This window comes from Orycteropus afer, unplaced genomic scaffold (assembly GCF_000298275.1).
Source record: "Orycteropus afer afer isolate SDZICR_OR568_19922 unplaced genomic scaffold, OryAfe1.0 scaffold00288, whole genome shotgun sequence".
NCBI lineage: Eukaryota > Metazoa > Chordata > Mammalia > Tubulidentata > Orycteropodidae > Orycteropus > Orycteropus afer.
In genome coordinates this window covers 4,055,749-4,070,574 of record NW_006921875.1, presented here as the reverse complement: position 1 = coordinate 4,070,574, position 14,826 = coordinate 4,055,749, and the positions used below count along the sequence as shown (strand labels likewise).

Sequence of the window (14,826 nt, the reverse complement as noted above, 5' to 3'; positions counted from 1 at the left end):
TTAAAGATTCTATAGAGGAATCCTGATCAAAAGGCAAAAATACAGACTAGAATTTCAAATTGTCATGGAATCCAGAATTATTCTTGTCCTGGGATAGTCTTTAAAACAAACCAAAAATACCACCAGAAGTCTTCCTAAAACCAAGCAATTGTCAGCTTTACTAGTGAAGAAGGTCTGCCTTGAACACTTGCTCTTTTAAGGTTCATCTCTAAGAGATCAAAGTGACAACAGCAATGCGAAGGATTAGACAGGAACTTCAGGGGGCAGTTAGTTTATGTTAATGGAGGAGGAACAACTCAAAAGGGAGTGAGTATGGCTGCACAGCTTGAAGAATGTCATTAATGTCACTGAATTGGACAAGCAGAAACAGCTGAATTGGTGTATGTTCTGTATATATTCTTAACAGCAACAACAAAATATAATTAAAAAAAAAAGTAGGGTTGTTGAGGATTTGATAACTGATTACATGTAAGGCCCTTAGACCAGTGCCTGATAGAGAGAAAGGATTTAGCAAGTGATGCATCATTTTATTTTTATTATTTATGCACTCATTTATAACTACTTGCCAGGCCTTCTGTGTGGGGCCTATAGTGGGGTTGCAGTGCTGGGAGTTGGAAGTTAAGGATCCCAGGTTGGAATCTAAGGAGTTTGGCCCGCTGACCTATGGGTGGAGCTGGGTCTGTGTCTACCTGCCTCCACCCTGAAGGTAGCTTCTCACCCCCCCCCATTATCCAGAGCCCCCCAAGGTGAAACTGGAGGGCCGCAGCACGACCTCACTGAGTGTCTCCTGGAGTATCCCTCCGCGGCAGCAAAGCCGTGTGTGGAAGTACGAGGTCACCTACCGCAAGAAGGTAAACTCACTAAGGGTCAGGGCTTGCCCTAGCTGGGCTGGGAGCAGGGGACAGGCTGGTTCTGGTTCTACAGATGCTCCTTGAACCTCACAGCCATCTGGGGAGCTCCACTCTGCAGATGGGGAAACTGAGGACTGAGACTGCCCAGAAAGCCACCTCTCCCTGGGCTGCCTAGTAGAGATTTCTAGAAGAGAAGACAGTGCTGGAGTCCTGGGAAGAGGCAGTGGAGATGAGGGAAAGAGCAAGGTCTTTAGGGCTAGACATCTCTGGCTTTGACCTTGAGTGAGTCATTTCACTTCTCTGAGCCTCAGTTTCCTCCTCTGTAAGAAGAATGCCCCAGCCAAAAAAAAAGACAGCCGTATGAGCTGATAATTTACACTAGGTCGATACACTCCTTTGATAGACCAATCATGGGAGAATAGAAGGGCTGTGTATGCACAGGGAGATAGCTCAGGGGGCAGGAGTGCATGGGAGGGAAGGGCACAGGGAAGAGGTGGCTATGGGGAGGAAGTGGGAGGGGAGCTGTTGTATTGTGGGAAATTTTAGTCAATGTCATGAGATAAAGTGTATGTAAGCTGCTGTGTGGAAAGTGCATTTGCTCTGTAAACTTTCACCCACGTCACAATGAAAATGAAAAGAAAAAAGAACGTCCCGTTTGCTAACAGGTGCGCCACTTTGCTGAGCTGATGCCTTGTCTTCCCTCTTTGTGACCCGCAGGGGGACTCCAACAGCTACAATGTGCGCCGCACTGAGGGCTTCTCCGTGATTCTGGACGACCTGATCCCTGACACTACCTACCTGGTCCAGGTGCAGGCACTGACGCAGGAAGGCCAGGGTGCCGGGAGCAAGATGCATGAATTCCAGACACTATGTGAGTAGGGGGTCAGGGCCCAAAAATGGAGCATCCCCCTCCTGTATGATTAAACTTCTTGGGGTGATATTTGGTTCTACATCCTGTTAGCAGTTTGAGATACATAGGTGTATACACTTGTCAAAACTGATCAAATGGTACCCTTAAAATTGGTGCATTTTAGTTTAAATTTTACCCTAAAAACTCCATAAACAAATACTAAATTCTAGCAAATTACATGAATCTGAAGTGTTCATGAGTGAAAGACAGCTGTCCCCTTCTCGATCAGCCAGGGTCTGGGACAGTTCTGTGTGGGCTGGCCCCAAGTCTGGGCAGGGGCAAAATTGAAGACTAGGGGTTGGAAGGCCAAGGACCAGAGCCAAGGATGCGGGTCTAGGGCCTTATGGCAAGGAGGGAGCATGTGCACTCTGGCACTGGCCAACTCAAGTTCAAATCCCAATATCTTAGAAAGCCAAAACTTAGAGTCCAACACACCTGGGAATACCTACTGGGGAAACAGAATAGCCATGTCTTTGAGCCTCTCATTTATTCATCTGTGAAATGGGAATCCTTATGCCCCCCTATCTGGGATTCCTCAGCTATCACAAGCAAAAGCACCCAGTACATAGTAGGTACCCAAGTGTCTTGCTCCCTGAAGTGGGCCTTGGCTGGAGTAGGGGTGGTGCCAGGATTTGGGGTGTGGAGGCTCCCTTGTTATCAACTGGTCTCCCCGGACAGCTACAGAAGGATCTGGCAACATGGCAATGATTGGTGGTGTCGCGATTGGTGTTGTCTTGCTTCTGGTGCTGGCTGGGATCGGCTTCTTCATTCACCGCAGGTTCGTCAGAGCCCATGCCCTGACGAAGGGCCTAGGTGGGACACGGGTGGGAACCTCAGTTTGCTCATCTGGAAAATGGGGCTGATACTAATCTCCTCCCTGCCTCCCAGTGGTGTGAGACTGTAATGAGCTATAAAGTGCTTAGCACAGTGCCTGGCACATGGTGGGGCCTGGGACATGACTGTCATTATCTCTGCTATTGTTCTGAATGGTGTGTCCACACTTCGTTTGGACATGCAGACAGGAAGTGCTGGGAAGCATGAGTGAGGGAAGCCCTCATTATAGCTACCTAGAGGGACCATTATGGGGCGGAGAACCCAAGGAGTGAGCCTCATACTGCTCATTTCCTCTCTGCCTCTCCCCTGCCTTCCCTGTGCTCTCTGCTCCCATGGTGGGGTCTGAGTAGTGGACTGAGCCCATCGGGCCCCTTAGGGCAGAATGGGTATGGGAGGCTCCCCTGGCCAGAGTGGGTCTCCCTGACCTCCCTGTGTATGTGTCTCATGGGGTCTTTCCAGGAGGAAGAACCTGCGAGCCCGCCAGTCCTCAGAGGATGTGTACTTCTCCAAATCAGGTGAGATGCAGGCCCTCACCGTTCCCATCATTTCCCCAGCTCTGTGGCATTCCAGGGTTCCAGGGGTAAGCCCAGAGGGGCCGGCAGCTGTAAGGGCTGAGCTTACCTGACAGCCTGGCCCAAGTCTCTGGAGGTCCCTGGTGATGTTGGGTCCTCCCTCCCTAGGGCACCCTCTCATAGGGACCCGTCCCCAAGCTACCTGTGACCTCGCCCCTTCTTCCTCCTTCCAGAGCAACTGAAGCCCCTGAAGACATACGTGGACCCACACACATACGAGGACCCCAACCAAGCTGTGCTCAAATTCACCACTGAGATCCATCCGTCCTGTGTCACACGGCAGAAGGTGATTGGAGCAGGTGAGGTTGGTTTGCTCTGTCAGCGGCCTAAGGAAGTGGGTGGTGGGCAATGCAGGTTGGGAGGACCCCTGACACCGAGCTGACCGGGGTGCCTCTCCTGCCTCTGCCTGCCCGCAGGAGAGTTTGGGGAGGTATACAAGGGGACACTGAAGGCATCAGGGAAGAAGGAGGTGCCTGTGGCCATCAAGACACTGAAAGCTGGTTACACAGAGAAGCAGCGTGTGGACTTCCTCAGTGAGGCCAGCATCATGGGCCAGTTCAGCCACCACAACATTATCCGCCTAGAGGGCGTCATCTCCAAATGTGAGCTCAGGCCAGAGACAGGCTGGGAGAGCCTCGGGGGCCTCACCCACGGGGCGGGGTGCAGAGGGCTGCCCACGGACCACTGGATGGGGCTCTGTCTGTAACTGTGCCTACACCCACACCTGTGCCCACCTCCCTCCAAACATAGCCACCTCCCCTACCTGTATCCACATCCCATCCCTATGCCCACCTCCCACCTTCCCTACACCTGTGTCTGCCTCTGCCCACATACCTCTGTCCATTACCCCCAGCTCCTGTGCTCATTTCCCCCTGAAAGCTGTGCCTGTACTCCCCCACCTGTGCCCCCCTCTCTACAACCCTGGCCACCTCCTTACACCTGTGTCCACTCTACAGACAAGCCCATGATGATCATCACTGAGTACATGGAGAATGGGGCCCTGGACAAATTCCTTCGGGTAAGCGCGTAGGCTTAGGTGGGCAGGGAACCGGGGCTGGTACACTTGGCAGTGCCTGGTGGGCCTGAGCCGGCTGTCTCTGAGGGGCTGTGCTCTGGCAGGAGAAGGATGGGGAGTTCTGCGTGCTCCAGCTTGTGGGCATGCTGCGGGGCATCGCGGCTGGCATGAAGTACCTGGCCAACATGAACTATGTGCATCGCGATCTGGCTGCCCGCAACATCCTCGTCAACAGCAACCTGGTCTGCAAAGTGTCTGACTTTGGCCTGTCCCGTGTGCTGGAGGACGACCCTGAGGCTACCTATACCACTAGTGTGAGTGGGGGGCTGACACAGCTGGGGGTGGAGCCATGAGGGACTTGAAGCCTGAAGGGGTGAAGGAGCCTTCGTCCCGCCTACTCCAAGGTCTTCTCCCCTGTACACCAGGGGCATGGACCTCAGGGGCAGGAACACCCCTGGGGAATACAGAGGAGGGGCCCTGAGGCTCTGGGGGTGGCCCAGAGGGGGCAGTGATGACCAAGTCTGGGTCCCCTGCAGGGTGGCAAGATCCCCATCCGCTGGACAGCCCCAGAGGCCATTTCCTACCGCAAGTTCACTTCAGCCAGTGACGTGTGGAGCTATGGCATTGTCATGTGGGAGGTGATGACATATGGCGAGCGGCCCTACTGGGAGCTGTCGAACCACGAGGTAGGGTACCTGCCTGCCTTGACCTGCTCTGGACCTGAACTTAAACCCTTTGCTCATTACTGAACCCCAAGCGGGGCAGAGAAGAAGCCTGGGGCTAGTCTTCATCTGCTACAGACCATTTCATTCCTTCATTCATTCAGTGTTTATTGAGGGCCTATTATGTGCCTGCCTTGTGCTGGGTTCCAGGGACTTAGTCCCTACTTATGGACCAGAGAGTGAAACCCCTAGAAAGCAAGTAGTAGGGTGCATGCATGTGTGCATATGTGAACACTTATAAGTGCATTTATGTGTGTGTGCATTCTTACGAGTGCCTGTGTGCATGTGTACGCACACGTGTGTGTTCAATTGTATGTACATATGTGTCCATTCATGAGTGTATATATGTATGTGTGTGCACGTGTACCTGGTGCCTCATCCAGTCTGGATGCCTGGAAGGCTTCCCAAAGGAGACTCTGTCTCTGCTGAGACCAAGGGCAGAGTAGCCAAGTGATAAGGAGGAAGGAGGAGAGGTACTCCAGCCAAAGGTAGCTGCATATAGAGAAGTCTAGAAACTGGAGGTGGCTGGGCTGCAGAGTGTACAGTGTGGCTGTCACCTGTGAGGGAGTGGGGATAGGAGTCCCTTTCTCCTTAGAGCTCTGGAAACTGCCCCTTAGCACTTGCCCACTGTTCAGCTTGTGGGTTGTGTGTTGGGCTCAAGGAGGCCCATTCCATCTGTTTCTGGGCTCCCCTTCCCCTCCCCTGTCCACCTCCCCGCACTGGGGCCCCTAGGGGGTCTGCATGGCCATAGCTTTGGGGGCCGTGAGGACTGCCCCAGATCTCTGTGTCTGCCTCCCGTGGCCCCCCTGACCATCCCACCCCTCCAGGTGATGAAGGCCATCAATGATGGCTTCCGGCTTCCCACGCCCATGGACTGCCCTTCCGCCATCTACCAGCTCATGATGCAATGCTGGCAGCAGGAGCGCACCCGCCGCCCCAAGTTCGCCGACATCGTCAGCATCCTCGACAAGCTCATCCGAGCTCCTGATTCCCTCAAGACGCTGGCTGACTTTGACCCCCGGTGAGTTCCATGCCCCCTGCCTGGGCAGTCTCAGCTTCACTCCTGTAAGCTCCTGAGCCACTTCAGGATGGTGGCTAGCCAGGGGGAGACCTAGAAGCTACACATGGGCTTTACATAGACTGGATGTGGGTGTAAGTATCAACTCATAGAAGCAGCAGTATCTATGTGTCCCAACACTTAGCACATTTTGACTCATTCAGACAGCCTATGAGATGGTCCTGTAATCACCCTCATTGTGTAGGTGAGGAAACTGTGGCACAGGATGATTAAGCATTTTACACAGTTGACAAGTGGTCAGGCTGGAATGTGCATTTAGGAACCTGCCTCCCTGCTCTTAACACTTTGCTAATTTGTAGTTATTGATGGTGGTATTAGGAGCTCAGGTGGCATAGTGCCTAAGGCATCTGACTGCTAACCAGAAGGTTAGTGGTTCAAACCTACCAGCTGCTCCATGGAAGGAAGATGGAGCAATCTACTTCCATAAAGATTGACCACATTGGAAACCCAATGGAAGTTGCAGTGAGTCAGAATCGACTCAATGGCAGTGGGTTTGGTTTTTCATTTTTTTAGTTGTGTGCAGATGTGGCAGCAATAGTTATAAACATTCCTTGAATATTCCCAACATGCCAGGTTGTGTCACTGACCCCTACCTGACTTGGCTCCCCAGTGTCTAGGTGAGGAAACTGAAGCATGGGGCAGCTGGATGGATTGTAGATCAGAGAGCGGCAGGCCCAGGGCCCAGGGTGGGCTGACCACTGCAACCCCCCTCACTCGTGGGTGGCTGGTTCCTGTTCCAGGGTGTCCATCAGGCTGCCCAGCACCAGCGGCTCTGAGGGGGTGCCCTTCCGCACCGTGTCCGAATGGCTGGAGTCCATCAAAATGCAGCAGTACACAGAACACTTCATGGCAGCCGGCTACACTGCCATCGAGAAGGTGGTGCAGATGACCAACGAGTGAGTCAGCCCAGCCCTGCGTCCCCCCACCTCTCCTGCCTCCCACCTTCCACAAGGCTGCCTTCAGCTCCGCCATAAACTCTTCCTTCCACCCTCCACTCCCCTCTTCCCTTTCTCTCCTCTTCTGGGGAGAAAGGCTCGGTGGGAAGGGTAGGAGCCAGGCCTGCAGCCAGCAATCCTGAGCGCCTGCTCTCAGCACCCTCCTCTTCCTGCATGTTTTTCCAGAATGGGAGATAATAGTAATTATAATAATAATAGTCGCTGCCATTTGTTGAGGGCTGACTATGTGCTGACTCTGCTTGAGCATTTGAACCAGCCTTCTTGTTAAGGGTGGGTCCTGTTGATGTCCACTGGATAGATGAGAAACAGGTGCAGAGAGGCGTGGTAACACAGCCACTAGGACAAGAGGAAGATTCTAGCCCTGGTCAGTAGGCACCAGAGCTCCAGGACCTTAGAAGTGGATGAACCGAGGCTCCGAGAGGTTATGGGACCTACTAGGTCACACAGTCAGTAGCAGGGAATCATCACCCCGTTGAATCCCCTGTTAGGCTTATGAATAGGTGTGATTATTTTTTCTATACTTAACAAATGGGGAAACTGAGGCAAAGAGGGGTTTCATGGCTTGCCAGAGGTCACACAGCCAGTTAGGGGCAGGTTCCTTTTTAGGATGCCAAGCAGAAATAGACAAGAGCCCTGGGACCTACTGACTGCCACCCAGGAACGAGAACCCTGGGCCAAACTGCCCCTGCCCCAGTACCTCTCCCTGCGTGTCGCCTCTCAGTTCTCTGCTCTGGCCTGGTGCGAAGAGTTGCTCCCTCCTGCTGGCCCTGGCTTGGCCCCTTGTCAGGCAGACTGCCCCGAGGGGGCTCTTCTCTCCAGCTCCAGCATCGGGACCTTTCCCGGCATGGCCTTGGCGTAGACACCTCTTCCCACCCCAGAAGGGAGAAGACATTATCTTTTTAGCCTTTTATGCCTCTAAAAATAGTGATGGGTCCCATCACCCCAACTTGTGTAGGGTCCAAGGTCATGGCAGGAATGGGCTCTGGGGCCAGGAGGTTTTGGGAACTACATGGAGAGGGTGTCCCTGGTGTCCCATGATTCTGGGTCACAGAAGTTCTGGGATTTGGGCCTGTGCATGAATATTTTCCAGGGCCTCTGGAAACTGCTTAGGCTTCTCACTTGCTGCCTGTGGCCTCTGGGACTGGGCCATGGCCTACCCCAGGGAACAGCTGAGGATGGGAATCAGGCAGGGGACAGTGACCGGAGGGAGGCGTGGGTGTGGAGTGGGATTGGTTGTGCACTGGGCGGAAAAGCCAGGTCCCAGGATCTCTTGTTGCCAGCTAGCTGCAGTCACAGCTTGGGCTCTGCAGTCACACTTGAGTTCAAGTTCACATCTGCCACTTCTTAGCAGGTGACCTTGATCAAATTAGGTTTCCTATTTGAGTGTTTTTTTTTTTTTTTTTTAACCTGGGTGCAATGCTGATCATACACCTGGCATACAGTAGGGGCGTAGTCCATGGCACTTGGCACTCTCTTGTTCCCCTCCACTCCTGTACTTCCCACCCACCACCAGCGGGCAAAGGCCAAGGTCCCTGGGCTCTCTTCTTTCTCTTGGGAACCTGGAACAGTGCCCTTCACCCCTCCAGGGGGTCCCATTGAAGACAACGCAGCTTCTCTTGTGGGTGACCAGAGCTGAGGGCAAGGAGAAGTACTTACAGGAAACTCGTGTTCATAGAAGCTTCCCGAAATAGCCCGGGGTGCTCCACGGCCAATTCCTTTCCCACGAGCAGGGATGGGGCTATCTCAGATTGGTGGAGGCTGTGTGTGTGTGTGTGTGTGTGTGTGTGTGTGTTTTGTTTTGAAAAGGCCTGGATAAACGCAGGAAGTCATTCATCGCTCTCTCCTCCTCCCACCAGCTCGGGGAGCCGGGGCCTGCATGACTCACAGCTGCCCCTGCCTCTTGCTTTACCTCCAACTCTTTTCAGACAAGTGGAGATCTTGAAGCACTTTTGACAACTTACGGCTGTGTCTACATATGCCTTGGATCCCAATGGGAGGCTCTGAGATTGTCTCAGGATAATTCGGCTCTGTTCCCAGAGAGGGCCTTGTTAAGCAGTGACTTGACTCCAGTGACTTGGCTCCAGTCTTCTGCCCCTTCTCCCCTTGTCCCTCCACCTCTTTGGGGCTGGCCACTCAATCTTCTGTGGTCCTACGGCCGCCATCTTGATCTTAGCTTTAGTGTTCACCATGCAGTTTTAGAGTCAATTGGGTTTCTAGCTAGACTAGTTATTCTAACCCTTTTTTTTTTTTTGAGGAACCAATGAAAATGGTGGGTAGTACACCCCAGACAAATAGTCTGCCGGGCGATAGGGCCTGAAGAGCATCCTCTGAGGCTGCTGAGGACAGCGGGTAACAGATATTACGGTCTCTGTGTGCCCTCAGCACTGGCTGCTGCTGAGGAGGTGTTTGCTGGCTGAGTGAATGAACAGCTGCATGAAGCTCCTGGGGCCATTTCTCACTCCCCTTTCCTTGTGCCCAGGGCTGGCACAAAGTAGATAGATGCCCACTGTATGCATGTGGCCTTCAAATGTCCCAGAGCCAGGCTGACAGTGTGATCTAGAGAAAGACCAGGCAGTGTAAAGATGGACTCACCCTTCTAAGGGCAGTTGGTGAAGGTGGTGACCACCTTGGATCCTTGAGAGGGAAACTGAGGCAGGGACAAGTTTGGGATGGTCTGCAAGAGACCACAGGTGTTTGGCCTGTGACCTTCATCCCAGTCTGTGACGGCTCTGTTTGCAGTTAGGAAATGAAGTAGAGAAGGAAGGAAAATCTTTGTGTTGAAAGAGGGAGGGGGCTGGGACAGGCTGCCCAGGAGCACATAATTGAAACCTCCCGGTTTACATATAAAGCAACTGAGGCCCAAAGACGGACTTCTTATTGTGTGCTGTTGAGTCAATTCTGGTTCATACTGACCACACGTGACAATGTAGAACTGCTCCATAGGGTTTTCTAGGCTTTACAGGAGCAGATTGCCAAGTCTTTGCAATTGGAACTACTGGGAGAACTACTGGGGGAGTTTGAACCATCAGCCTTTCAGTTAGCATCTGGGTACTTAACCGTTTTGCCATCAGGGCTCCTAAAGACAGACTAGTCCTGCTCAAAGCCTTGATGGAAGTCCAGGGCAGAGCTAGGGATGGAATTCAAACTCCTGCCTCCCAGCCTGGGACTTGGCCCTTCTTTCTGCATGGGCCTTGGAAGCAACCTCCATTCCCATTGTATCAGGTTAACCACACCACTTTGGGAGAAGCATGTCTCATTCCCTACTAAAGCTTTCATTCAGTCAGTCACTAGCTCCTCCCTGAGGACCTACTGGGTACTAGGCCCTTACCGGACCCCAGTAGGGTGGAGGTAGGAGATGGTTCCTAGGAGTCGAGATCTTGGCCCTTGACTTCATGGAGCTCACATAGCCTACTGGCTTTTTTTTTTCCTTGAACATTTTATTGTGATTTGAGTGGAAGTTTACAGAGCACATTAGTGTTCCATTCAATAATTTATACACATTTTGTTCTGTGACATTCAATTGCTCTCCCCTCAACATAACAGCACTCTTCCCACTTGCTTCCTGGGTTCCCTGTTTCTATTCATCCTTCTTCCCTGCCCCTTCCTGCCTTCTAGGCTTTGTATCTGGGCAGATGCTGCCCTTTTGGTCTTGTAGGGGTGATTATTCTGAGAAGCATGTTCCTCCCTGGTGTTATTGTTCACTTTACAGGCCTGTCTATTGTTTGGCTGAGAGGTGATTCCCAGGGGTGGGATCATTAGAAGGGTGTTTAAGGGCCACAGTCTGGGGGGGATTTCAGGGGAGCTTTTTTTTAAATTGTGATTTGGGTGAAAGATTACAGAGCAAATTTATTTTCCATACAGCATTTTGTACACATTTTGTTTCATGACATTGACTACAATCCCCATAATGTAAGCTGTCTTCCCACTTACTCCTTGGTTACCTTTTCCCTGTGTCCTTCTTTCCTGTGCCCTCTGAGCTGTCTCCCAGTGTAAATGCTGCCCTTCTGATCTCCCATGGTTGATTGTTCTAAAGAGTGTACCTACCTAGTATAAATGTTCACCTGTATGCCTGTCTGTTGTTTGGCTGGAAGCCATGGGAGTGAGTTCAATTCTAGGCCTGAAGGATGACTAGAGGCCGTAGTCTGCAGGGTTTCACCAGTCTATCAGACCAGTCAGCCTGGTCTATTTTATGATTTTGAGTTTGGTTCCACATTGTTCTCTCACTCTATCCAGGATCTCCTGCACCAGATCCCTTACCAAGAGGTTGACAGTGGTAGCCAGGCACCATCTAGTTCTTCTGGTCTCAAGGTCATGTAGGACTCATTGTTTCCATGCATCTTTGATTTTCTTCATTCTTCTTTGCTCTGGACGAGGAGAGATCAATTGTTGTATCTAGGTGGGCACTTGCAAGCTTTTTTTTTTTTTTATGATTTGGGTGAAACTTTCACTTGCAAGCTTTTAAGACCCCGTCATTACTCACTAAAATAGGATGTAGAACAATGTTTTTGTGTACTTTGTTATGCCAGTTGAGCTTGAGGTGCCCTGGAACCATGGACCTGAGCCCACTGGTTAAGCCAGACACTAGAATCTTCTGGGGCCTGATAAAAATGCTGACACTGAAATTCGTGTTTAGTGGATCTGGAGTTGGGCCCAGGATCCTGCCTTTTCAGTAAGAGTCCCCTTCCTTGGTGGTTGGAATGGTTGTCTGGGAGTCACACTTTGAGACCTACAGATGTGAGGAAAACACTTCTTTTTTCAGTCTCTCCAACTGTGGGTGGTAGGTTAGGAAGTTCCTTCAAATGCCCAGCTTCTGCTCTTCCTGCTTCAGGAAGCTGGCCCTCCTAGAGTTCCCAGAGCCTACCCTCCCCACACACCTGGGTCTGCCCTTCCCTGCTCAGCACTTCTCTGGAGGCTTCCTGAGCCTGTGGGAAAGTCATGTCTCCGGAATTGCAAATAGGTGCTTGCAGCGTATAATTAGCCCTGTTTACAGCCAAAAGACGGCCCATAAAAACCTGGGTGTTTTCATGAGTTTGAGCTGGTGGGTGAGGACAGTAGAGGAGAAAACTCCCAAAGTGAGCAATAAATGTCCTGCTCCCGGGCTCCTGGGAGCATAAGTGGTTTTACAAGGGGATGAGGGGTAGAGACGGGGAGCCCAGGGGAGTCTGTACCTCTTTGGAGGGAAGGGAGGCAGGGCTGTGGGCTCCTGGGTACATCTTTCCATCTGCTCCTGATGCCTTCCCCCTCTGTCTCCAGGTTTGGGGGTGCCCACCCTCTAAATGGGCACTCTTATCCCATTTTACAGATGTGGAAATTAAGGTTCCCATAAAGCAAGAAACCTCCCTCAGGTGATCCAGTCAGCGGATATGGTGACTGGAAGCCCCTCCCATTAGAGACCAACAGAGCTTTAACCCTTGATGGTCTGTCAGCAAGTGTTTCTGGAGTCCTTCCTCAGTTACTGGCAGTGGGAACTTGGAGGGTTTGAGAGTGAAATAAGGCATAGGCCAGGAGAGATCTTGAGCAACAGCCCTGGGGGGTTCCTGGCACCCAGGCACCTGGTGATGGCAGATTCTCACAGAACCAATGGGTCTATCATTTTCCTCACTTCGTTGATGGTGATGCTTCTTAGCATGCTGCTGGGAAATAGATCCTCCTCTGAGGCCTCAGACTAACTAGACCTCTCTCACCTGCAGGTCCCCAAAACCCCCTCTTTGTCCCCCTCCTCTCCCTACCTCTGCCTCCCTCCCACAGCTGCCAACCAGCCCCTCCCTTGCTCTGGCCCTAATTCGCCCTCTCTCCCTCCCTGCCCACAGCGACATCAAGAGGATCGGGGTGCGGCTGCCCGGCCACCAGAAGCGTATCGCTTATAGCCTTCTGGGGCTCAAGGACCAGGTGAACACAGTGGGAATCCCCATCTGAGCCCTGGAACAGGGCTGTTTGCCCCCCTCAGCCAAGAATACTTGAAGAAAACAGAGTGGCCTCCCTGCTGGCTTGGCGCTGGGCCACCAGAGAGCTTATTTATTTCTAGTTGTTCCTTATCGAGGCCACCCTGAGGACTTTGCTGTGGGGAGGGAAGGTCTTGTACAATGCCCTAGCCCGAACAGAGCGCTCAGGGATCCCCTGTCGGGACCTCTTCCCCTCAAGGAAGCCAAGCACTTAGCAGGCACTGCCATGTTCCCAGAACCCCTGGGGCATGAGCCCTGCCAAGGCCTTTGGACAAAACACGTGACATTTCCAAACTGACCCCCCTTTGCCTTCTCCCACATGACAGTTTTGGGAGATGGGGGGTTAGCTCTTCCTGTGTGAACAGAGTACCTTATCACTCTTTATAAGAGGACAGACAGCGAACTCTGCTGGGCGTGAAGACTCCAAAGGCTCCCCTGTAATCCCCCAGTGCCTTCCTCAGACCCCCAGACCCTGTCCTCAACCCCAAAGGGTCAAACTCTTGCTTCCTGGGGCCCTTGCAGGACGCTTGGTAGTTTTGAGGTTTTTTAAATATATATTTTGTACTTTGTGGAGAGAATGTGTGTATGGCAGGGGGCCCCACCAAGGCTGGGGGCAGAGGACAGCCTGTTAGACATTCCTAGGGTTGGGGGGCCAGTGCCGGCAGGCTTCCCTGCCCGTTCCCCAGCCCACTGACCTCTCACCCCTTTAGACAACATTCACTACTCTGTCAGTGTTAATGATTTTTTTTTTTTTCTCCGAACCTTAATTTATTATTATTTTTTTTTTATATTTATTGTTAGAAAATGACTTATTTCTGCTCTGGAATAAAGTTGCAGATGGTTCAAACTGATCATGGCTTTGAGTCTTCAGAGGAGCAGTGGGGTCTGAGGGGCTTTTTATGGTGCCAGGAGTTGGGGGTGAAGGGTGAAGGGTGAGCGTTTAGCCCTGGGGGCAGGTGGGGTAGGGGTGGGCAGGGCGCCAAAGAGCAGGCCCCACCGAGCCCAGCCAACATGCCAACAGGCCCCGTCACCTTTGATCTGGAAGTTTCTGGAGAGGCTAGGAGGCAGGAGAGCCGTGAGAGCAACCGTCAGCCTCCCTCCTACACGTTTCCATGGAGCTGTTGAAATAGATTCCTCGACCATTCGTGTAGGGCTCTGAGGTTTACAAAAGCTTCTCACTGGTTTTGGCTTGTTGGAGCCTCACCTCTCTCTCATGAGTTTAGTGGACAGCCCCATTTTACAGAGAAGGAAAACTGAGGCTAGGCACAATGACTGGGCTTGCCCACATCCACAGCAAGCTAGAGTTAGAAGCTAGCATTGAAAGCAGGGCTGGGAATCCGATTAGACCTTTTCTCACAGATAGGGGACTGAGGCTCAAAGATGTGTGGTGACTTATTCAAAGTGCAAGAAGCAGCAGACCCTTGAGGGAAGCCAGATTCCTAATTTCAAACCCCGAGCGTTCTCTGCTATACCAGGCTGCTGCTTACCGTGCAAGAGGGTGCTCCTAGTGGGACTTAGAAGGGTGCATGGGCACCAAGCATATGACCAGGTGAGCAGAGAGAATCTGGGGCATGAGTGGAAGGCTTCCTGGAGAAGGCACCCCAGAGCTGAGAGGGACAAGTAGGAATGATGCAGACAGTAAGGTGTGGACGTGTGAAGCTGCATGGTTGTGCAAGGGAACCACAAGCAATTTAATGTGATTAGGGAGTAACAGGGGTGCTGGAGAGGTCTCTAGGGCCTTGTAAAGCAGGTCCGGGAGTGAGGATTTTAAGTTGAGGGCAATGGGGAGCCACTGAAGGTTTTATGCAGGGTGTGGCATGATTATTATGCTCTAAACAGAAGTCACTGGTAGAGGCAGGCCCAGCACTCAGGCCTCCTTACTCCCAGGCCTGGGGTGTTGGGAGACAGGAGAAATGCTGGCAGCACTGGGAGAGGACTTGGCCAGT

The 14,826-nt window shown here is 52.2% G+C and overlaps 1 protein-coding gene across 1 annotated transcript in view; it reads left to right on the top strand.

Moving 5' to 3' along the window:
* EPHA2 (EPH receptor A2) overlaps positions 1–12,854 on the top strand; it is a 32,590-nt gene extending 19,736 nt beyond the window's left edge. Inside the window, exons 6-17 of the mRNA XM_007950780.2 lie at positions 736–851; positions 1,569–1,722; positions 2,440–2,539; positions 3,055–3,110; positions 3,341–3,466; positions 3,584–3,769; positions 4,124–4,185; positions 4,287–4,496; positions 4,719–4,868; positions 5,732–5,925; positions 6,723–6,878; positions 12,749–12,854. Of these exons, the coding sequence (XP_007948971.1) occupies positions 736–851; positions 1,569–1,722; positions 2,440–2,539; positions 3,055–3,110; positions 3,341–3,466; positions 3,584–3,769; positions 4,124–4,185; positions 4,287–4,496; positions 4,719–4,868; positions 5,732–5,925; positions 6,723–6,878; positions 12,749–12,854 (1,616 nt within the window). The remainder of the gene's footprint in view (positions 1–735; positions 852–1,568; positions 1,723–2,439; positions 2,540–3,054; positions 3,111–3,340; positions 3,467–3,583; positions 3,770–4,123; positions 4,186–4,286; positions 4,497–4,718; positions 4,869–5,731; positions 5,926–6,722; positions 6,879–12,748) is intronic.
* The last annotated feature ends 1,972 nt before the right edge of the window (positions 12,855–14,826 follow it).